The 24812-nt window shown below is 36.1% G+C and overlaps 1 protein-coding gene across 1 annotated transcript in view; it reads left to right on the top strand.

Annotated features, from left to right (window-relative positions):
• The first annotated feature begins 16525 nt into the window (after positions 1 to 16525).
• Positions 16526 to 24812, top strand: part of PLCE1 (phospholipase C epsilon 1) — a 128860-nt gene continuing 120573 nt past the window's right edge. Inside the window, exon 1 of the mRNA XM_086751711.1 lies at positions 16526 to 18074. Coding sequence (XP_086607837.1) covers positions 16893 to 18074 — 1182 coding nt within the window. The 5' untranslated portion in view covers positions 16526 to 16892. The remainder of the gene's footprint in view (positions 18075 to 24812) is intronic.

Raw genomic sequence — 24812 nt, 5'->3', positions numbered from 1 at the left:
TGCTTTCTAGATGTGGCCCAAAGACCCCAGGGAAAGACCTCTGATCTACAGTGAACTTGTATACAACAACCTGGGCTTTTTCCTCTGATTGTCAGTTTGACTGTACTTTTTTTCCTCTAGTTGCGGTCTTAAATATCAAAAAAAAAAAAATCCCATCTCAACAGTAATACGTTTTTTATCCATGTGGCTTATCTCTGTTATTCTTTCTACTAAATCTAAAGACCTGCTTGCTTCATTAAAAAAAAAAATTTGATGTACCTATGAGTGTATAATTAAAAGAGCATAGATGTGGTCAACTAGCGTCATATTATTTACTTGTTTGTGTGTAGGCATTTCTAGTACCTGGTCCTCTCCCATACAGGGCTTAAAAACTTTCAGTATTCAGATAATCTGACAGTCCATTGAGTGAATAAAGTAGGAACACTAAGTTACAAAGGATGTTATCCATAAAATTTTGGCTTATTTTTAGTAAGTACTTTTAAATATTTAAATTTAAAAATATTTAATTCATTATAGTCTAATATTTGCATTTAAAGCATTAAAAATCAGAATCTTGAGTTTAAAAGTAGTGCAGTAATAATAAGTCTCGCATATTCTTCTTACCGTAACCGTACTTAAGACTATATAGAGGTTGTTGTGTAATTTTTTCTGGTGAGTGAATCATGAAAACCAAGCAAGTGTTTGGTTTTTATGGTTATTACAGGCAATAATTGTGCACACCTGAGTTGTGTACAACCATTATACAGTTATATAAATAATGTACACCTGACTTGGCTTTTCCTCTATTGCTATGGCATATTTTCTGCAGTGGGTGTGGTCTATTTTTCGGAGATCTTACATGTAAAATAAGAAGTAATGAAATACATACATTATATTTTCAAAAATAAGTTGAAACATTGTAGTACCATTAGCATTATTACTTCCGTAGCTGTTTCTGCTTTTATAGCAGCATTAGAATGCTCAAACAAAACCAGCCAGCATTAATGAACAGTTAATAAGGCCAGAAAACTATGCAGACTCCATGAAGACCTTAGTGAGAGAGGTGAACTGTCTAGTTCTGGTTTAACCTGTTCTCAGATTACTCTCTGGAACTGTTCTATGCTTGTCAAATACTTTTAGAGGTCTACAGTAGATTTTGGTTTTGAAGGTAGAGCTTGCATTTCCTAAACTGACTTTAATTCTACTGATTTTATTTTTCTTAAAGGTAGGTAAAAAGGGAAAGCAGTAGTCAACAAATATTTTTTGATAGCTTAGGAAGTCAGTAAAAAGATGTCTTGAATGCATAGGGGGTCTGAGAGTGTCATAGTCCGTGCTACATTAACAGGAATAGGTCTAAGGAGACACTTAACAGTTTGCAAGATAAGTTCATAATAAAATAAGAGAACTGCTGATCTTTTTTTCTTTTTTTTTTTTCTTTTTCCCTTCTTTTTTTTTCTTTTTTCCTTCTTTTTTTTCTTTTTTTTCCTTCTTTTTTCTTTTTTCCTTCTTTTTTTTCTTTTTTCCTTCTTTTTTTCTTTTTTCCTTCTTTTTTTTTCTTTTTTTCCTTCTTTTTTTTTCTTTTTTTCCTTCTTTTTTTTTTCTTTTTTTCCTTCTTTTTTTTTTTCTTTTTTTCCTTCTTTTTTTTTTTCTTTTTTTCCTTCTTTTTTTTTTTCTTTTTTTCCTTCTTTTTTTTTTTCTTTTTTTCCTTCTTTTTTTTTTTTCTTTCTTTTTTCTCCCTTCTCCCTTCTCCATAAAAAAGGGCCTAGAACTTAAGGGATGCCAGTTGATTAGGAAAGACAGAAATGAAAAAGATCTGCAGGAGCAGGAGATAACTGTTTTGAGGTGTGGCAGTAGCATGCCTAAGAAGACAGATGAACAATATTTAATTTGAAATCTGAAAGAACAGGTTAGTCTGCTTTCATTTACATATGCTGATTTTATATGTTATTTCTTCATAGGTCATCTACTGTTATCTATGAACTTTATTCTAGATGTATAGGTACTGTTGTTTTTTCTCCTTATCACAATTCTCACTCATGACCAATTTCTTCCTTGTTGGCTTCCTAACAACCATATAGTAGGCAAGATAGTAGTTGGGAGAATGGAGAGCTTCATACTGCTTGTTGCACATTGCATGTACTGGTATAGGTGATAGTACCCTCACTGAGTTACGTAAAAAAAGTGGTTTTAGATGGTATCATCGGTGAACTTGACCAGTTGTGGCAATCCACTGGTACGCATTGCCTTATAACCTATCTTGAAACAGTTTTTTGTTTTAACGCTTTTTTAAAACATTACGTAGATTTTAGTTGTACGCAGAGCACTGTTGCTAGCATCAGCCATTGTTTTGTTCAAAACTCTATAGATTGCGCGGACCATTAATTTTCATTGCAGCTTTGCCTCCCCTCAGGTACCTTTTCTCATGCCAGTTATTGCTACATGACGTGCTCAGCTGCCTCCTAAAGTAATCGTTGAATGATCAGTCCTGCAGGTGAGCCTTCTGCGTCTAGTCTACAGGTTTATCTCCTCAGTGGGATGAAGTCAGTGTTGTCATCTTACCCAAGAGAAGCCTAATTGCAAGGCCTTGGTCTGCTCCTTACGTTTCAGTTTGCTGCCTCGGTACTGGCGTGATAGTGTTTGATTCAGCATTTCAGAGTAATCTCCTTGTCCCTGCTCTTAGCCTTGCGGGTGACATGCAAATGTCTATATTAATTGTGCTATTCAGGTGTTACTTGATCATTAAATTTCTAACTTCTTTTTATCACTTGTGGTGAGAATGCGACCATGGCTGACGGTGAGGCCAATGACCTCCCCCGTCAGGGAGCCACAGGAGGGGGCAGCGAGAGGACGAGCTGGGGACTGAGGCTCTGCCATAGCCAGCTGATTCTGAATCAGCACCGGTGGATGAGTTGGATCCCATGTCCATCTGATGAGTCTGGTCAAAGGTCAGGAGCAGTGGAGGAGAGGGCCTGAGCCCAGAGCTGCCAGCCACATAGCTCAGCCCACGAGTAGGGGCACAGTCCTGAGCTAAAACAGCTCCTGGACCCATTGGTCAGGGTCGCACGTGGGGCCACTTGTAGCGTTTAAGTAGTTAGGGCCCTGACAGTCCCTCTCACAGACATCCGCGATGTTCCCGTCCTGGGTTAAGATCACATATCATTATGCTAATTGCAGCATTGATTTGTTGTTATCATACTCAAGTACGTTACAGAAAATGGTGTAGTTTCTTCTTTAACTGTTACAGCAGAAATAACCTTGAGCATTTCAGCTTACGTTCACTGGTTCGTTATCTTTTACAGTCCTTTTGGACTGGTTGAGATCTTTGGCTTGTTAAACTGTGGCACTGACTATTTCCTCTCTGGTGCTTTCCCTTCCCTTTTGTATACATCAGGCATATGTATATGCCGCCTCCCTTCTAGCACCTTTTTGAGCTAAATGTAAGGATGTTAAGTAATGTGTTAGTGGGAGGGATGCACAATCAAATGGATGCAAACTAATCTTTCTGCTTGACTGAGAAAGTGTACCCTGTATATGTAACACTCATTTTTCACATAATGTGTTATCACTGAGGCATATGAATATTGGATCATACGCGTATCTAGTTTAGGGTAAAAATCCCAACAGGATTCCCTAGTAGCATTTTCAGATTTTAATGAAGCAGTGTTGTCTGGATACTAGCAGAGTCTCTGGCACGTGTTGTCCCTTATGTCAAAATAAAAAAGGGTGTTCTGGAGAAGGAAGTGGCCTTTTCCAGATTATGACTGCATTTTTTAGCCTGATTTCTTATGGAAACAACTTTGCAAAGTCAAACTGTGTGTTTGTACATCTGTTCTTACAACTTTTAACTTGGCCTGTAGCAATCAGGTTTATTACAAAAGTGCTGATCTCAAAGATGCTAAAGAGTCAACAAATCTCATGCAAATGTTACTCAGGTCCAGAAGAGAAGTTCTGTAGATCATTCTGGCTGTGAAGAAGTTGCTCTGAGAGTTCACACATTAGCAGAGGGCCCATATAGAAGGAAGTCTTTAGTAACTGTAGTCCAACTGTAAGAAAAGCTTCAGTTGGAACTGGCATTTCCTTAGACATCACAATTATCCAGGATTCATTACTTCTAGAAGCGACTGAGGTATGTAGTGCTTGGTTATCATATGTTCTGTTGTGTTTCAGTGTACCTTTAGCTACTAAATACTCTGCATGGACATTAAATATCCTCTGAAATATCTGTCCATTAATTTAACCAACGACCTCACTGTGTTAGAATTGCATTCCATCTATTCAGCTGAAAGTACAAGAACTTTTAAGAAATGTAATGAACTTTGAGCAAGTGATGGTTTGCATTAGATGAGTATAGAATTAGCTTTTGCCACACATTCTTATCCCAGTTAACTGTATTATGAAGACTGAAGTAGACTGAAAATCTAGGCTAAAGTCCCATCTTATCAAGGGAGCAGATTTTCATGTTTAGAATTCCAAATTCTTACTATGAAGCAATAAGCTCAACCATAATACCCAAGGGTGAGTTGTTTTATGATGACTGCACTCAAGTTGAACACTTGCTGAAGGTTATCTTTTATCCAAATGCACAATTACAAGCCACGGGTTCTAAACAGGAATCTCAGATGCAGTCAGAAAAATTTAATGGGCTACTTGCATAGAGGCTCTGAAAGATAACCAGATAACATTGCAACTTTGCTCAGCAAGGATTTTAAAGGTGCTCAAATAAAGGATTGGCAAAGTATGTCGTAATCGTATATGGAGATATGCTATGTTGATCTTCAAGCATGTTTCTCCTTCAGATAGGTTAAGTTGTTGAAGAAATGCAAGTGGAGCTTAAGGAGCATGCAGGTTGCTGTGATCATACAGTTTTCTCTGTGTCTGGTTCCATGTATCTTGGAAGACATGACAGTATATTATAAAAGAAAGCTCCTAATTGTGACCCTGGATGTATATCTGTCCTATTTATTTATTGTATAAGATCGAATTACTAGTATTTATAGTGTGAATTACAATGAGCCTACAAGAGTTTTAAAATACTAAAACATAATTTGAAATGATCATTTAAAATTTATTATGTTGGTAATGACCTTTTACATTAACATACTAAATATATTGTAACATTGTGAAAAAATAATTTGCAATTGTGTAGTGACTTGCTGCTTGTAGATTTAATTCTGGCAAGAGCCACCATAGCAGAGAGTACTTCATGGCTGGAATGAGTCAGATGTCTGCCAGAGAACGATGCGGCTTGTACATCTTCTGAATTAGTACTTGTTATTGTCCAGGTAAATATGCAGATGAAGTAGCAATGTTCAAAAGACAAAGTAAAAATAATGAGAGACTAAATATTATGATTCCTGAATGAATGGTATGAATAGATCAGAAATCGTATACAAATAAAATGTATTTTGAGAAAGTGCAAGAGTGGCGCAGTAATTTAATAATGTTAGTCTTCAGCTTTTGAAATATTTTTCTTTGCTTTTCTAGAACTAAAGTGTAAATGCATAAATTGACAAGTGACTGAACTCTTGTTCACATACAAATTAGCTTTTCATTTTTATTTGAAACATATACTGGAGTTCCAGACTTACTCTTGTTGCAGTTATGACAGCTGAGCAATAATATATGTTGTTACTCAAGTAATGTTTTTAATAGGACTACTGTGGCTTAGTGTAACGTGAATAAAAGTGCTAGATTGGGTTTACGGAAGATAAACTGTAGTGATGTATGTGCCTCTAACATACCATCAGACATTTTAGTAGTCAGAAATATTTTTATTGCAGACTTTTGTTCTTTTCTCACCATTGTGGCTAGAATTACAGCTAATGCAGGGCAATGAGAGAGAGGAAAATGAGAGAAGACTTGTGCTCACAGAAGAAAAATGCTGTGTGAGGTGTTTTTGTTGCTCATTGCGTGACCTGGTCTGGAGTAATTTTAAAAGTTTGGCAAGGTGACAGTTTTTTATTGCAAGGTGCAGCTGCAGTTTATTGAAATATATGTCGGCTGCTTTCAGTGCCTTGAATGCGTGGTTTCACATTGGGAGCTAATGCTGGATGAGCTCACGTGGGAAGGCTCCCTACCAGTGGTGCCTTATTGTTAACTGGAACTAGGTAGGAGAGGGGGTTGCCAGGGCTGGAGATTCCTGCTGGAGGGGCAGGGATTTCTGCCTTGTGATGCTAACGTCTCTGGTATTACTTTAGGAAAAGAGAGGATGAGAGATAATGGTGTTAGGATATTTGGAAAGCAATTTGTTACCTTGAGGCTGAACTGTCACTCCGTTACAAGCCGCTGAGCTAAGACTTGTAGATCATCCGAGTTAGTACTTATTGCAGTGTCCAGGTAAATAAACCGATTTCTGTAGAAACTGATGTGCTGGTTTCTATCACTGCTGAAGCTTGGATCCTGGTCCAGGGAGAGAAACCTTGCTGGGAGGCATAGATGTTGCTCCAGGCAGGGTATGGAGTGTGGTTGGCATGCTGTGATGTCTGAACACTGTCCACTAGTCCCAAAGAGTCAACCTGCTGTAGGGCTGGGCTGGTGGCTGGCTGACCAAAGCATTAACTTCTAAAGGCTTAAAGCAGTTGACTTAGACAAACAGTATTTTTGGTCAAGGTGGCATGTCTGAAAGCATCTTTCACAGGTGTGGTAGGGAAAGAATGGGATCAGCTCATGAGACACCCAGTTCTGTCTGTCTCTGATGTGCCATTGTGAATCTGTGGTTGACCTCTTTTTTTTTTTTTTTTTTTTTTTTTTTTTTTTTTTGGCAACTGAAGGCCTGCAATAAATTTCCTACTTACTTTCACTTTACATTCAGGAACTCATCTGGCTTTTAAATAATGTATTTTGTCCTGCTTACACACTGAGTTTATATGTGGTAATGATTCTTTGAAGAGAGTTTGATAGAAACTGGAATGGAGGGAGTATACCACATTTACAAGTGACATCAGTATGTAGTCCCAGATTACTGCTGACTTTTTAGAATCGTAAACAGTTCATGTTTCAAAGTGGCAAATTTTGAATGTGATAACCAATTTCTCAGAATAGTAATGTTTGTATGTAAGCATTCCATTTTGTATTACAATTTTAAGGCCACAGAAGTGATAGGCAAATGACAGAAAATACATAAAATCATTTTTCCCATATTTATTATTTGTATTTTGATGACAACAATAATTTTCATTCGTATTTTAATGGAAACAGTATTTGCAATATTTTAGAAACAATTTGTAATTCAGATTTGTTGTGCACAAACTCCCTCCATTTCTGCTTCTTTGCTTCTGTTTGCAGGACTTTACTTAAAGTCCTGATTATTAGAAGATCCTCCTGTTATTTTCCATCATATTTAACACTGGGTGGCCTTAGTGAAGGAACTTACTGTGCTTTATTGACTGAGGAGGGATGGTGTAAATTGACTAAGGAGAAACCACATGAATGAAGATGTATGTGTGTAGAACTTGGAACTTGTTAAAGGATAGAACAAAGATATGAATGATGGCATTGAGTCCAGGGAAACAACAAAACCGTCAAACGTGGACAAAGCCTTGAAATGGGATCATAGCTAAATTATTTCCTAGTTTGAAGCTGTAGGTGTTTCAAAGGATCTGAATTATTGACTGTTGGTACTCAAATACCCACAGAACATGTGGGCAGTGCTGTGAATATGCTGTTTGCTGTTCACTGCAGATCTGTACAAGACCCTTGGTGGGCCAGTTCTGAGTGAGACAGTTCTGACCTTGTGGCACGAGTGATGAGCACTAGGGTCAGTTAATCCCCGTATTAAATACTGAGCTAACTAGCTGGACACTTGCTCAAGGTTGAAAGAGACAAACCTGTCAGTTGCCCTTATCTTTTCAATATTGTGTCCCGTGCATATGTCCCTTCATAGCAATTTGGTTCAGGGCCAAATTTAAGTTAGAATGAAATTAGAAAAAGTACAAACTATTGTACAGAAGGTGGAAAGGAGTATTGATGTTTCTGGTGTTTTCACATTGAAAAAGACACCCCCTCATCCTTAGGCTGGTAATCATGCAAAGAAGGAAGGCAATGAGGACCCTCCAGTCAATGTAGGGGTCAACTGTGGAGAACTGATGGCAGACCTCCACAATGTGTAACTGGTGAAGGATGAATCACCATCTGTGTAATGTGAGTTACTACCAGTTGTTGCCAGGTGAAAAGGTTCGTAAACTTGCTGCCCAATTAAACCATGTCCATATTTCTGCATGTCTGAGACGGGTTTCAGCTGCTGTTCAGTTGCTTGATCTCACATTTGACTTCAAGGTGAAAAATGTTCAGTAGACTATATGGATGGGAAAAAAAATATGTTTTTAATACAGTGATCTTTATTCCTGGTGGATATAGTGAACCTAAGATATTGAGGATGGAGTAAGGGGGTTGATCAATGCTTTTTTGAACAAGTCTTGCAAGTTGACTAAATGAAAATGTGTTTGTGAAACTGTAGGAAAGTGGTCCTGCTCAGCTGATACTGCTTAAGCTGTTAAAATAGTCAACTCTCTCACCTAGGATTTCTTTATGCTTTTTTATCCTTGTTTTTTTTTTACAAGACACTTTAATTTTATCATAATCTTTCTCACTATTGATTAAGGAGGTTACTTTGTTCATTTTGCTTTACTGAATGGCATTTCCTGTTATTATTTGTTTGTTGGAGATGTTTACAGTCTTTGATTCATTTCTTCTAACAGGAATTCCTTACATTTTAATTTTTAAAATTTTGCCTGGTTTATGATGTGTCTTCTCTGCTATGTTTTTTCTCTGCTATGTGTCTTCACCGCTATTTCCTGCAGTGAAAAGGCAACCTTGTAAGAAAGTTAGAATTACACCCTTCCTCTTGAGGATATATTCTTTTGGTTTAGATATTCAGGTACTCCAAAATCTATGAATCATTTGCACTAGAGAAATTTTGGTGATTAAAAATAGAGACAGCGTGGTTAATATGTGTAATTTATTGTATTAGCTTTAAACAGATTTAGCTGTAATTCAGTGATGATCTGATAAGAGACAGGGAATTGATTCATTTTGTGACTATAGTTATTAACTCTGAAGAATATAAATTTGGAGAATAGAGTTGATGCCCCTGATTTTCAAGATCAGTGGTACATATTTGGTTTTGGTAATGGAGTTTTCAAATCTCCTTCAGAGCAATTCGATTTTCTAGCTGTGTTGAATCTATAAATAATAAATTTGGTGAGTAATTCCAGTGGAGCAGAGGATAACATCTGAATTCTGAAAAAATGGTTGAACATTTCAGCTAGCACCAATCTTACTGTTTCTTGTTACATTTAAGTAATGGAACTTTCCTTATGGTCTTTACTCTGTTGTGTTTTATCTTGTTTGTTAGTTGTAACTTGTGTTGCCTTAATCTCTCCAATGTTTTATACTTACATGTCTATGTTCCTATAGATTAATTTTTAGGGTGTAGTTTGGTGACTTATCAAAGCTGTCTCGATGTGAGATGCTGCAGATACATTTCCGCTTTGGTCTTGGATTTGCCCTCTGATCTCTGCCCTGCTTTGTGCTTGCGCTGTCTCTGTCAACTTGTATGATAGTTTGTGAGCAGCATCCGATAATCCTGCCTGAAGACTAGTCTTTCTTTTTTCCTGGGTTAGTTTTCCTCTGGATCAGTTGATTCCTGTCCTGCAGGAGCTGATGTTCAGGAGACAGTGAAAATACGTCACTGGCTGTGACAGGGAATGAGCGATCAGCTACTTTGGCCAGAGCCTGCCAGTAAGTTGGCTTAAACCTCAAACCTCATTTTTAGTCCTGTCCTTTTTTGCATGGTTTGTATCATTCCTTTACAAATTCTCAGATCTTAAAATAAATCGTGGTGCTCTGGTCATTTGTCTTTTACCTGCTCCCCTCCCCACCCCCCAATATTTATTTTACTTCTTACTGTATTTCCTATTTTTCTTCTGCATAAACATTGTTTGTCCTTGTCTTTTATCTAATATCTTTTATTAATTGTCAATTACTTTGTATTCCTTTCCAGTTTTTCTGATCTTTCCAAACGAGTCTACTTACCAGTGTCAAGTTTGTTGAATTTTGCACTTTGAAGATTTTTATTTTAAATTCTGCTGCACTCCCTTTCCCTATGAGTGGGAGACTCAGTACTCCGAAATCTTTTTCACCCATTTGAGCCTCTTTTCAGAGTTCTTAAAAAATTTAAGGAAATTATTCCGGAAGTACTTGTTCAAAGGTGGAGAACGATAATCCAGCCATTGATAGAGTTGTCATGCATCTTGGGTAGAAGGACTCGTTCATCTGTGTGCCGGTAATGAGATTACAGCTTTCAGATAAGGTCAGTTAGCATGAAATTCAAGTAACCACTGAACAGAAAATTTAATTTAAACAGCTTATTGCAGATCAGGTCTAGAAAGAAAGAAAGAACTGACCCTGACAGTAAGATAAATTCAGTCTTGGGTTCTCTCACTGCCTCTCCTCCTACAGAAAAGGAATTTCTGTAAAGAAATGAAGAGTGGAACTGGTATTCGGCAGTAGCTTCAGATTCTGCCTGGTGCAGTGATGAGTGATGAGGCAATTGAGAGGATTCACCATCTGGTAGACATTTGCGTAGTTCAAGACATCTAATACTTAATCATGTTTAGAGTAGTATTCTAGAAATTAGAAAAAAGACTCCAAATTGACAGGATATATAAATACTGTAGTTCTTCAAGATTTTTTTTTTGTTGTTGAAACACAGACACTGGTGGTAAATCTGAGGTTCTGCACGATGCTCTTGTGCCAAATAAAATGTTGTTATAACTTGCTTCCAACTGTTCAAATAGGGTTTGTGCACATCTTGAGTTATTCTTAAGAGTCTGGCTGTTTCCTCCTTACTGTTTGCCTGTGGTTCCCTGGGCAGAAGAAAGGTTTAGAAAACTGGTATTGACACATTGGTACCCTGTTCTTGTACTGGTATATTCTGCTTTTTTTTCTGAAATAAGGCAGTGTAGTGAAAAACCAATAGTGTGCCTGATACAGGATAAATTAAAGAGGAGTTAATAAATGTGGTTTTCTTATTCTTTTCAAGGAATTGGTCTGGAACAAACCGTAGCTTATTTACTAAAAAAAAAAATTTTTTTTTTTTAATATGGATATTTGTAGTATACAAAAACTTTCCTCATGAATCAGTTGTTTCCTTAAGAGCTTGAACTGGGATTATATTGTTTAAACAAAGTTGTTGGGGTGACGTGAGTGAAATGATGAATCGTTTTGTATCCACTTACTGTGCCAAATTATTTTGGTAGTTTACTGTTTCCCAAGAATCTCTTACTCATTGATTGCTTGTGTTTTAGATGCTGTGTAAATATTTATTAATTTGAATTAATTAATATAATTATTTGGTGGTTGTGTTTTTTTCTGTATGCTGAAACGTCTCTTGTTTAGGATAGATAGTCACCATGTGCATGTAACATGTAGGATGAAAGTTGGGGTAGTTATGGATGTCCCAGCATAGCGAGGGAAGAAGGGAGGATTGTCAGGCCACCTCCGTTTGCCCTGTAGCTGTCTTGAATTACCTTCTGTCCCAGTCCAATAGCAGTTTGCCCATGGAAACCAATAGTGTGTGTTTTGTAATACCTGTTTGTCAACCCCCTCAGTCTCTGCACTCGTAATCGTGGCCCCTACTGGACATTCATCAAGTTCCCTGTGAAGCTCCCACAGCATCCTACGTACCGAATTGCATTTAGCATCTCTGGCAGCATGCAACTTCTCTAATCAACCCCTGTCTTTACCACGAGACCCATCCCCTCCATGCCCCTCGTACAGTTGCTGCTTCTTTGCACAGTCCAATCAGCATCCTCAAATATTTATCTAAATGTCTTTCCCTTGACAGTCTAGAGTTGAAAGGCTTTCTAACTTACCACATCATGCGATGGTTCTGATCCTTCATATCCCTTTCTTTAGACTAAATAATAGTGGAAGGCTTAAGATGATCTGTTGGTTTTTTTTTTTTTTTTCTCTGAAGCAATTTTCCTGCTGACTTCAACAGGAAATTAGCTTGAGTAATGAATTATAGATTAAACTGATAGTAAATTAATACTTTTATAGTCTTTGATTATGTTGAATATTTTACCTAGACTGTTGCAGATGGCTGGGGAATAAACAATTATTCAATATTATTATTAATTATTATTATTACTAACTAGAGCCAGCTTGGACTTTAAGTCTTAAAGTGTCTGTAGCAGTGTAAAAAAAATAAATAAGTAGACAAATTAGTTTTGTCACATGTTTTCAGACTTAATACATTTTGTGAATGCATGTGCTGAAAGGTTGCCAGATTGTTTATTTTCATTATTCATTTGTCTCTGTTGGCTGACCTCTGCATCCAGGATGATTCACTAACGTTGGATCTAGTTTCTTATATTTTTACTTTCCTTTACTGATAGAAGGAGCACGTTACATTTCTGACATAACTTAAGCCTTGTAAAATGAACCAGTGTAGTTATTAATGGATTTCATCAGCTAATCTAGTGGCTTTGGAAAATGTCAGCATGTGTTGAATACACTTGCAGGCTTAGCTGTCTATTTCAAGTGCTTTCATATTTAACTGTGAATCAGTGTGTTTTGTGTTGAATGTGCAACAGGAAGAATGTGATTTTGAATAATTTGAGCATTGTTTTAATATTCAAATGCATGTGTATGTTTATATGAGAATCTAGGCTTTGGCCACGCAGATGCAGATAGGCAAGTCAGGGAAGCCTCAGGGAGTGATAATTCTGCTATTTTACAGAAAGTTAGAAAATACTGTTTTATTGGTTGAGCTTGTGAGTTTTACACTTGATAGCATATTATCACTCTGTTAACGCACTTCATAACATGCTTAATGAATTCCAGCAGCTTAAGGAATTTGCTGGGCACAGTGAATTGAAATCTGTTGATTACAGTGGAAAGCAGAGACAGAGAAGAGTGTGATGGGGGACACATGAAACCCTTTTCATCTGTTCAGCAGAGCCGCAGTTTCAGATATTTTTGCAGTTGTCTGTAGACCAGAGAGGCTCTACCATTATGGTTTTCACTTGTTATTTTGTGAGATTTTAGCATATGTGTACACTAGATAACTTTTCTCTTAGTCTGTTATGTTCAGGATGCATTTTGGCATGATAGCAAACATGATCTAAACTGAAGCTACTACTGAGATGTGTGGTCCCTAGCAGGCGTTCCTAATGTTTCCCTTTCATGGAATATAGTGATCATGCGGCCACAAGGTGAGTCAGTTCATTTGGATGAAAAGAATAGTTTCCTGACAAATCAGCCAGCTGAATCAGCTTAACTTTGTGGACTCATGATCTCTAGATGCATGAAATGGGGGAAACGAGGTCCAAAGGTAAAGAGTGAGGGGAAGAGCAAGTCTGCCAGCTTTGGTGGCAGTTACCTGCAAGATTGACATAGTTGAAACATCAAATTACGTTTGCAGAAATGTGTAAACTAACTTAAGCAGCATTTTCCTCCCTTCCCCATGCTGCTCATTTTCTCCCTGGTGCTGCTGTAGCACACATGTTAGTACAATATATGAACTGGATTGGGAAAATGATCTAGCTGTCAAATAACTTGAGCAAAAAATTCCTGAGATAGATCAGTTCCCTATCACGTTGCAATGGTCATGAGGGGATGAGAACAGCTGGACATAGACAGGGAGCTTCTTAAGCGGACATTATTCTCCATGAGATGAATTTTAGACATTGGCATGGGTAGAGAGAAGATTGATGCTGGTATAGAGAAATGGGCAGGCATGTAGCTTCTGGAGTTCAGGAGAGAGGTGACCAACAAAACCACTCATGGGGAAGATTTGAGATAAAATTTCTAGAGAAAGAAAAAGATCTGAGAGCAGCAATTTGGGGAAGACAAGTGTGGGGACACTGGCATAAGAGAGAGGTGAGGGAATGATGTTGAAGGAAAGAGGACTGTGAAAGGGCAGTCCTGGCCTCAGAATAAGCTTTGTGGATGGAGGCTCAGATATAAATGGACCTCTGGTTTTATTATTTAGAAGCAAATCAGTGCTATGATTTTTTTTTTTATGTTTCTCTATAAAGAATGATGTAAAAAAATTCAAGTTGACATGCATGGTCATTTTTGTGATGTTAAAGTTGCATGATGATGTTGTCTTTTTTGCCTTGTGGAGTGATGTTGTTTTGTAAGAATTTAATTTGATGGCCAGTATAATAAGCAGTATATTCTTTGCAGTGACAACCTATTCCATTAATTTTTATTACTGGCTTAGTAATGTTACAGAGAGCACATTTATGAATATATTTTGGTGGCTTGTATTTTCATTGGATTACCTGGAATTTTTCTGATGCAGACAGGAAAGATGAATCAGTAGACTGAGATGTTTTGATAGATGAGAGAAATTCTTCAAAAATCAGTACTGAAGGCTATTACTAATACACGTACACGTTTTATGCCTTTTACAAGATTGATGTAGCAACAAAGACACTTACGAGTAAGAGAGCAAGAAAAAAAAAACCAGCTGCTTCTCCTTCTGGCATTTCCTAGATCTTTCTTTTTTTTTTGATCAGCATCATCGTATGTAGATTTGGACTTGAAAGCACAGGATGGTTGACAGAAGAAATATGATGGGAACATTTCTAGATGGATTGCTTGCAGTTTTCTTCAAGTGTGTAGTGGCAAAAAGTTACGTAAGTTGTTATCTGGGAACTGGAAGAGGAAGGAGGACAAGGAAGAGGGATAGGAAATGGCAGAATAAGATAATTGCTGAGGTACTCTCCTCGTTGGGGTGTGTGTGTGCTTAAGGGTGTTGTTTTGTTTTGTCTTTTAAAGGGAAATAGTTAAGATTGAAGAAATTGAACTAAAATTAATTTTAGGGTACAATTTAATGAAATAGGGACTATCAGGGAATACAGACTTAAGAATTACTTGGGTGTTGGTTTCTCATTGTATGTCCTCTACAGTTGTGCTGTCGCAGTGTTTTATGGGGCGCAGTGTGAACTGTGTTGGAAATGTGACCCCAGTTTAAGTCTTGTTCCTGAAGAAAGTATGCTGTTTACTGGCTAGCAAACTTTTAAGCTGTGTATTTGGAGTGAAATGTAACTTTTCTAAAATTTGTTTTTCCTTTTTGAGAAGCCTGCAAGAAAAGTGATACATTTGGTTACACTTTTGCATTTCATTGTGTCAGAAAACAGTATATCAAATATCCTATTAACTAACCCTTTTGATTTGTGCCAAAGTGCTTTTGGATGAAGATTAGTAATCAATAAAAATGAAAGCTGACACTCTAAAAGTTTTTGAAATAAAATCGTTAGTCATAGTTACTTGAGTATCAAAATAGATTTTACATTTCAAATTACTTTGACTATTAAACTTTCCTGATTGTATCCCCCTCATCATTCCTAGTTGTTTTATCAGCTACAGACGGTTTCGCTGTTATGCTTAGCTAAACTGCGTGAACTGAACTGAAGGTCGTTCCTTCTGCTTGTGTAGATAGTGCCTAGGTCAGCATTTTATTGATAAGTTCTGTAATCTCTAGTTGTTGTACCTAGCCAATGATTTGCCTCAATTTTGTGATATGTTTTGCTACTGAAGTTTCAAAGTCATATTTTTTGCTTGTTTGTTTTGAATTTAGACTGTTTTAGTAAACTTAGGCCTTATTATAACTTTCTGCATTTTCAGCATTTTTCATAATACACAATATTTTAAAATAAACATTAAATATGATAAATAGAAATACATTAATTTTAATTCACCATGGTTTATCTGGGTCTGTCTCTTTTATTCTTCTGTTCCCTTTGTTGAACTATCTGTAACCTTTTGTTTTCTGATTCCAAGATTTACTTCTACCATGCTAATTGCAGGAAAGAAGCTGAGAATTAATGGGAAAGTTGAAGGGCAGGTTAACTTCTTAGCTTAAGGCATGTGAGTAAAGGGATCAAAAAGATTGTTGATAATATTTCTGTCTTTTACCCTACTCTGCCTTCATGCTTTTTCAGTCATAAACTTCTGGCAAAATTACTGTTTTCTTCATGCTTGTGTGCTAACAACATAAAGTTTAACGAAACCCAAAAACCACGTAATATCAAAACCATTGTAGTTGTGATAGAGTTCAATTCTGAACAGGAAAATAACTGGTGTTAAAATACAGTGTAGATTTAAAAATGATTTTGTTCTTCAAAATGTTGTAAGTTATTCTGGCTACAAGTCAGAAAAAATACAGAAAAAGCATTTCCTTTTTTCTCTTTGTATATATCATCTATGTTCAATTTCAGTGTTGCAGCTTCAGTAAAATTTGTTTTCTGCAGCCATGTAGCTTTTCATAGTGAAGTGAAGACAGCTGTTTAAATATGCAAAACATGACTGTGATTTCCCCAAATTGTAAAGTGAGACTTTAAGACAGGTTTAAATGTGTATTATGGAATTCTCTCAGTATCATTAACTTCTGTTGTTTTGTGTTCCTTCTCTTTATGTAAAAAAAAAAAAAAAAAAAAAAATCTTTCTGTTGTAGTTGTGACAGTGAATTTTATACCATGGATTCTGTTCAATATATATATTCTTTTCTTTACAGAAAAACAACCTTTGACATGGATTATGTGTTTGGCCATCTTCTACAACTGGAGGCAGCAGTGCGTGCGCTACACATGATAGAAGAATTAATTGTGCGAAGAGACAAGCAGAATGGCTACACCGCGATAAGAAGCTGGTTTCAAAATGTTTATGTTTCACTCCAGTAATCCAAGGCTGGGAAGGCCTCATAGCCCAACAGACCAAAATATTACTTTTTTTTAAAAACCCAGTTCAAAAAGAACAAATCGTCAATGTGTATTTTACCATATGTTCCCTGATTATTTAGCACTGAGTTTCTTATTACACTGAAATAATAATGTGAGGATTGATAGACAACGTGCCCCCCCATCCCCAGCACACATCCAGCAACTAAAGACTGTGTCAAGATGACCTCTGAGGAAGTGACAGCGTCTGTTCTCGTCTCTGTGGTACAGGGTAAAGTGATACCTGCTCAGTCAGCTGGAGATGAAAATACTGAAAATGCTTTGGACACCAGTGTTATAAAAAGACATACTGCCAGTCCGGGAAGGCAAACAACACACGCGCTCTCATACTTACACAGACTTGAAGAAGAAAGCCTTCAGGGCTCAGTGCCCAAAATATTCTCACTGGCGAAAGAACAACTGACTAATAACAATAGTAATGAAAACCTCTGGGAGAGCTCCATCCCTGATTCAGTGGAATTTCTTAACATTAACTGTAACATGGTACAGAAAAACTACAAGAGCAATATCCCGTGCAGCCAGTTGTATAAATCTTGTGATCCTTTAGCAGGGAGAGAGGCATGCCTGGAAACTGGAATTCCTGTTTCACTGGAAAGAGCCATGCTTGCTGAAATTCAGTTGAAAATGAATGGACCTTCATTAAGAAGCCAGGCAGCAGTAAATAAGAATGACACCAATGATACTGATAAAGTGGCCTTTTTTCACTTTCATTGTGCTAGTGAAAGGAATATATCAAAGTCTTTGTGCAGTTTACACAAGAGCTTCATTTTGGATGACAGCCTACAGCCAGTGAGCGTTGGCAATGGTAACACCACTGGTTCCCCAGCTTGCACTTGCAGATTAATGGAGTTGACAAATAATTGTGAGAATGAAAATGGGCAGCAGTTGTATGAAGATGCTTTAAGGGATAAGTATTTATGTCTGGAACGAGCACCACAAAAGAGTAAAGTGGCGTGCTCAGGTCACAACTTCTGTGGAAATAACTTTACTGGAAGAATGCCCTCAAAACCTTTTCTGAGCCATTTTGAGGACTGTAATGATAACTGTGAAGAAGAGATGGAAGAGGATTTTTTTAGAAACAAAAAGGAGCGTTCTACTTTATTAATAAGACGTTTCTGTAAAAATGATAAAGAGGTTAAAAAATCAGTTTATACTGGAACGAGAGCAATTGTTAGGACTTTACCTTCAGGGCACATAGGGAACATTGCTTGGAATTATGTTGAGCAAAGGAGAAACAACAGTGGCTTGAAGCTTTCTAGGATTACAACAGAACAACTAACTATAATTCAGTCCTTAATAAAATGGGAATTTAAATCCTTTCTTGAGAAGTCTTCATGGTATGAGGTAAGCTTTTCTTAGTGTTTGTTTCCCCCCTCTCCGGCCCTGTAAAAGTTTTGATACCATAAAAAAAAAAAAAAAAAGTGCCTTCGACTAGTAAACACTTAGGACCACTGAATAGGATATTTCATTTAACCATGCTGAACACTGGTTTTCAGAAGAATGTATTCTCATCCTTTAAAACTCATTTTGGTTTAAAATAGGCATGAGGTAAAATGTGTAATTTTATATTTGTATAAAATTTATACATACATATGTATGTATATAAATATATCTATATAAAATGTATGACTGCATATCTATACATAGATGTATGTATAAATTTATATCCTGATATATATTATATATATGAATGTAATATACCTATATACAGATAGAAAAATACATACACATTTAATAGATATTTATATTTTAAATAGAAAATGTATATAATACACATTTATATTTATATAAATATATGTAAAAATAGATGTATTAATCGATATTCTAGATAAACATAGTTCTATATATATGGCATATATGTGTATATAAACATTTGATGGATATATTAATGATATAATAATTCAATGGAATAAATTGTATAAAATGATAAGTAGCAGTAGTAGATCACAGTGAAAATTGTTGTTGCTCTAAAAAAGAAAGCATAGTATTTTCCCCAAGTTACTGATATTTATGATGCTTTACACTTGCAAAAAATAACTTTAAAAATGTAATAGTTGAATAATGTATATTAAAATGCTGATATTGCTCTGATTTGTGTTCTCTTTAATTAGATAATACAAACAATTCTAAGTTTACAGTGAAATCATGAATGCATAAATTGTTATTGTAGAAATGACGTAGCACATCCTTAATGAATTGTTTTAAGTAGTGAAAGATTTTCTGTGATGGCAGAAATTCAATAGTTGTCTTTGGAATTGAAAAAAGATATTTTGACCACTGATTCTCAAGGATTCATCTGAAATGTGACTACTGAGAAAGAAAGGCCAGCAAGATAATCGCAGCAAGAGAAACTTCTTCAAGAAGAGTAAGAGAAAAGAGGTTTACTGAGCTTGGCAAAAATAGGAGGTGTGATTTTTTTTTTTTTCTGTTAAAATGTGTGAATAAGCTCTAGGGAGGGGAAAATAACCAAGGTAAAGGAGATTGTGGTCAGATAAGTTATGCTCATAAGCTGGTCCTGAATAAATGTAGGTTGAAAACTGGAAGAAATTTCTAGCCGTCAGTGCTCAGACTCTGCAGCAGCTTGCAGTAGGACTGAAATGGAGGAAAACTTGCTTACATGCGTAGAATCCTTTAGGTTGGAAACGACCTTTAAGATCCTTGAGTCCGACCATAAAATTGATGAAATGGATTATATGAAATTTTGTCACTGATAACAGAAGAGTGGACTTGGTAACTCAGGAGCTCCATGACAGTTGTGCCCTTCAGTAATATCTTCATATCCTTCTAGAAACTAGTATTTTTTTCCATTTGTGGTGCTGTTTGTTATTGTGATATTCACTATCCTCGTCAGTGGAACTACCAGCTTGCTGGTGCAGCACACGCCTTGCGTGGTGAATGGTCACGCTCTGATGAAGGGATGTATATGAGCTGTGTATTTTCCTAACGTGATGTCTACTCAATAAGTTTGTATTATCATTAGAAGCTTTTTTAGGGGAGAAAAGGGAAAAGGCTTTGTAGCTGAGATCTAGCATAATTTTTGTTTATACAGGTATGAAAAGGGAAGGATACGTTTAGGTCTCTTCATCAGGCATTTCCAATTTGACTTGAGTTCCTTAGCTCTTAACATGCATGCCTGCTTCACCGTTTACCACCGCTGCTGCATAATACTGAATGTATAGCATTTTGGGATGTGGGGGCTTTAATTTGAAGGTTTTTTTGTAGAACATGTAGAAACTCAAAGAAATTTAATAAATACTGAGTAATTATTTAAATAGGAAAAATTCTGTCTACAAACGAACAAAATATTAACAGGCAGTGTAAAGCACTCTAATTACAATGCACAGAATCTTTTCTCATTGTCTGAAAAAGCTTAAAACCACATGTTTATAAGTCTTTCTTCTTCCAAATGGTGACTACAACTATTTTTCTTATCAACCTCTCTATTTAATATCTTTATCTATAATATGCATCACTTATTCTTAGCATTATTTATCTGTTATTTTAATGTCAAATATTATTTCTGCAATAATATCTGTCTGTTTATGGCTAATATTATTAGCATTATAGATGGTTTTTACACAAACATAGAAATGAACTAAGTGGATATGTCAAATATATGGACCTGTTGAATATATGCACTGGGTTAAAATAATTTAATGAATTACGAGCATTTGTAGGAAGCTTTCATGCTAATAATCAAAGGAAGGCGAAAGTAGTAAATGAATGTGGTAATTTGTTCTTTTTTTCCCCCTTATCTCACCCTTAGAGCATGCGTTCTGTTTGGAACAGCTAAGTGAACAGTAGTTCTGTTCTTCAAGGGGAAAAAAAGTTGGAGAAATTAAGTTTTCATAGCAGTACTGGTGTAACATGGAACAATAGAGACCTTTATGTTGTAAGTAGGAAAATGTGGGTCTCATTTGTGCATATCCCTCACATAAAAATTCTAGTGCTAGTGAAGGAAAGGCACTGAACTGTTGTCTTACTGAATATTTTTTTCTTCTTTTTTTCTTTCCCTACATAGGAAGGTGGGACTGAGGATTTGGATTATATAGAAAATACATGAAATTGTATTTTTTTTAAACATAGCATATGACTGTTGTTTATAGATATTTTTATATGCAGATTTAGACTGCTGTGCTCTGTATTTAATGTATGCATTCTATGAAAAGAGAAGATTTTTATGTTGAATATTTTTTTCTAATTTTGCATGTAGTTTTTGCAGCTGTGTACAGTGCAGTACTTACCTTTACCAGATGGATGTGTGTAACATGGCTGTAGTATCTGTTTGTGAGAAGCTTGCTTGTCCATGTTGGAACAATGCAAGTCCCTCACAGTGGCACGTATTAAAAATGTTGCAAATGCGGAGATTTTGCTACAGAAACAAATAATGAGACTGCAAGCTTTGGTGTTGGCTTTGCTTGGCCTGGCACAGTGTGTCTGCTACTTGGGTTCAGCTCAGCTGCATCATCTTAGCAATCTGACTAATTACAAACGTCAGATTTTCTGGAATCATGGAACTATCTGTGTCTGTGAGATGTTAGGTTCATAGTGCTGAAGTGTGCCTTCCCCCCACCCCCCCACCCCCCCCCGATATTTCTGATATTTCTTGGTATTTCTGCAGTAGTGGTAATGTAATACGACAAAAGTAGCCAGGTCCACCATTGACTAATATATTAAATTTGAGCAGCTCTCTAGACTATTGCATAGTGATTCTCTCAAACTCGGTATGTGACTTCCAGATGCCAGCTGCAACAACATAGTTGCAATGCCTAATAGCTGAATTCTTTAATTAAGCTTATTTTTTTCGGCGTCAGTAGCATCATTGTTGTGTCATTGCGTTCCTGATGCCAGTAGTTTGAGCTTTAAGAAACAAGAATTCTGCTGGCTTGCTTAAATCTGCTCAGATAGAAGTTAGCACACTAATCTATCCTCTGCTCTTCGTAGCTGCTAAGGTGCTACTGACATGTAATAAAGCAACTATTAAATTGTAAACTAGTAAAGCAACAATTAAAAAAAAAAACTTGATTGCCCCCACATCTGTTTCCAGATAGAGTAATGATTTTACTACAGATATATCGTGTAGGAGTGTTTCATAGTTAATGTAATATTTTGGTATAGTAGTTAAGCATCTGTTAGCATCAGGTATTTTTTCCATGTTGTGTCCATAGCGTTTTTATGATTCATGTATAAAATCACCGTAATGCAAGGAGTTTTTATTATGCATGGCTAATGTAAGGAGTCTTGTATTAAGATTTCTTTATGTCCATAAAGTTGAGTTATAGTCCGTTGGTGACATCTGTTAACAAAGAGTTAAGGAGAGAAAAGATTTGGAGGTAAGGAATTTTTATTGTCCTATTTTATTGATGCAGTATCTAAAATAGTCATCTTGGATGGTATTTTTAAAGAAACAGAGCCAGGCATAAGTATTTTCTGTTTAATACATAGTATTTATCTGAATCTTTCTTTTTATTTAGAATTGATTATTATTTCTGAATTAATATTTTGTAATGAATATAAATGTTAGTTTTAATTCTGAAGCTATAAAGACCTTGATTTCCTTCCACCCCTCCCCGCCCCCCCTGAGGTGTATCAGCAGCTCTAGTCAATGTGTTTTTATGTTGCATGCTTTTCTGGCATTTCTGAAAATACAGATAGATAGAGTATTTCACTATCAGTCATGGAAATAACATCAGCTTTGACTGTTTTGACAACCAGTTGCACTAGCTAAACACAGGAGCACTTTGCATCAAATGCTAACGTATGTTTATGAACAAAGGAAGGGTTAGTAGTGCTGTGTTCAGAAGAACATTTTTTGTTGCTTTTCTCAGGTGTCGGGTTAATCGTAGCCTTTTATTGTCAATATTTTGTCAGAATGAATACGATCACCCTCTCTTTTATGTAGTATTATCTTGGAAGATACACTTTTCCAGTGTATTCAAAACATAATCTATATAATGAAGAGGCCTATGTTGATTCTTAAGAACTGAAACAAAAACTTGAAAGCATCTGACTTACCCTCTGTGAGCAACCTGATCTGGTTGGAGATGCCCCTGCTCCTTGCAGGGGGCTTGGACTAAATAACCTTTAAAGGTCCCTTCCAACCCAAACCATTCTGTAATTCTAATTATAATAATAATAATAAGCATAAGAGTCCTTGTGCTGTGTTTCAGTCAGATTGACTGATCTAATTTGGTAGAAAAGACACAACTTATTGGAGTGGCCACATGAAATCACCTGGCAATAGAAGTCTTATTAGTGCCAAACTCTGTGAAATTCACAACCCTCAGAGTAGGCTAAAAATTATATTCTTACAGGCTTTCAGTTTTTGGTTATTTTTAATTGTATCTAAAGGAATCTCAGGTCTAGATTTGCTGTGATATCATCTTTCTGTTAGGATTATATGATTTTGCCACAGATGTTTCCTTCTTGCTCCATATTTTAAAAGGTGGAATTTTTAAAATGGACTTTGACTCTCTTCTCTCCCCATTTTACATGCATACCTAAAATTTAACACTGCTCTTTATCATAAAGTTTGTGCTCTACTTGTACTTTTATTTTTTAAAAAAAGATAGTTTGTAATTCTATATTGTGGATTACAAAGAGATTTGAGGTTTGAGATTTTTCATTTTTCTACTTTGAGATAAAATTTCTAGTCCAACATGCTGAAAAGAACTTACAGGAAAAAATGACATAAAGCAAATAATCTGCAAGTGGTTGGGCTTCTCCTCCAGTCTAACAGTATTTTTTTTTTAATCTGACTATGCATGAGTATTTTGCCTGTTACTAATGTCACCATATTTTTAGATATAAAGGCTTATATTCATATGTTAAAGTAGTTAGTAGGTATGGATGAGCTGGTTTTTGTTCTACCTGGACCCTATGTTTCTTGGGTTTTTTTTTTTTTTGTGTAAGAGTCTTTTGTTTGAAGAAAAAGGTTCATGAGCAAAATTGACTATTTGGAAGAAAATCAAGGAAGCAAAGTAGAAGCCAAGTAGGCATGAAATTTTTTTTTCCCTTCAGTAAGTGCTGTAAAAATAAATTGAACTTTGTTAAATGCTGCTTTATACTTATATTTGCTTTGGGTTGAATTACTCCAGTTTTAAAGGCTAGCTTTAAAAATAGCGAATTTACCCTCTATCTGTGGAAGCAGTCAATTTTATTACCATAATGTGTGATAGAATTAGAGATAAATCTCTTAATACTTTGTATTATTTTGTAGTTGCCTTGTAGCTTTAACAGTTTTGGGCCAAACTGTGAACAATAAGTTTTAGCTGTGAGCACTCTTAGGTATTTAGAGCCAGTAGTGTGGGAGTCTTGGCAAGAGCAATATATTATGCCTTCAGTTTTTCCACATTTTCTGACTTTCCTTCTAGTGACTGTTCATTAACTGTAAAGAAGCATGAAGATCTGTTTTAGAAAATCTCCCTGCAGCACATTAAAGAGTGTTCATTTTAGAGTGTTAGAGTTGGACACTCTTCTAAATTCTTTCTCAGTTGAAGCTAAGTTATCTCCGTTACCTATATGAACTGTTGAAAAGTTTGGGTTGTTTACTTTGGTATTAGTGAATAAAAACTGTGCTGTATAAAGATCACTGTGCTGGTGAGTGAATAATTAAAATCTGAATTTATGAGATTTCATATACATGTTAATTTATTTTGCTTTTCTACAGTCTTTCAGGATCTTTTAAAAAGAAAGTTTTCTAAAATAGAATAAGCTTGGGTTGACGGTAATTGGTAATTTTGAGAACTTACAGGGAAAATCTCTACTGTAAAATTATACTTGCCACAGTATCAAAGTCATCCTCCATGGGATACGAGACTGTTTGTTTTCTCTCTTTGGGAGAAGTGATCTGATATAGTATGGTTATAAGTCTCTGGTCACAAAGAATTCTGCTTGAAAATAAAGACTGGTGACAGCTTTAAAAAAGGAATAACAACTGAACATAATACAGCTGTTAGGTACTGTCCAAGTACATATGAGCTGGAGTATCAAGGGACAGGAGAGCTGTGAGGGTGCTCCCGCACCAACCAAAGCTAATTACATCAATGCAGCAGTTGGAACCAGCATGACTCATGGCAGTGT

This window comes from Chlamydotis macqueenii, chromosome 7 (genome assembly GCF_036417535.1).
Source record: "Chlamydotis macqueenii isolate bChlMac1 chromosome 7, bChlMac1.mat, whole genome shotgun sequence".
NCBI classification, from domain to species: domain Eukaryota; kingdom Metazoa; phylum Chordata; class Aves; order Otidiformes; family Otididae; genus Chlamydotis; species Chlamydotis macqueenii.
This window is presented reverse-complemented; position numbering and strand designations above follow the sequence as displayed.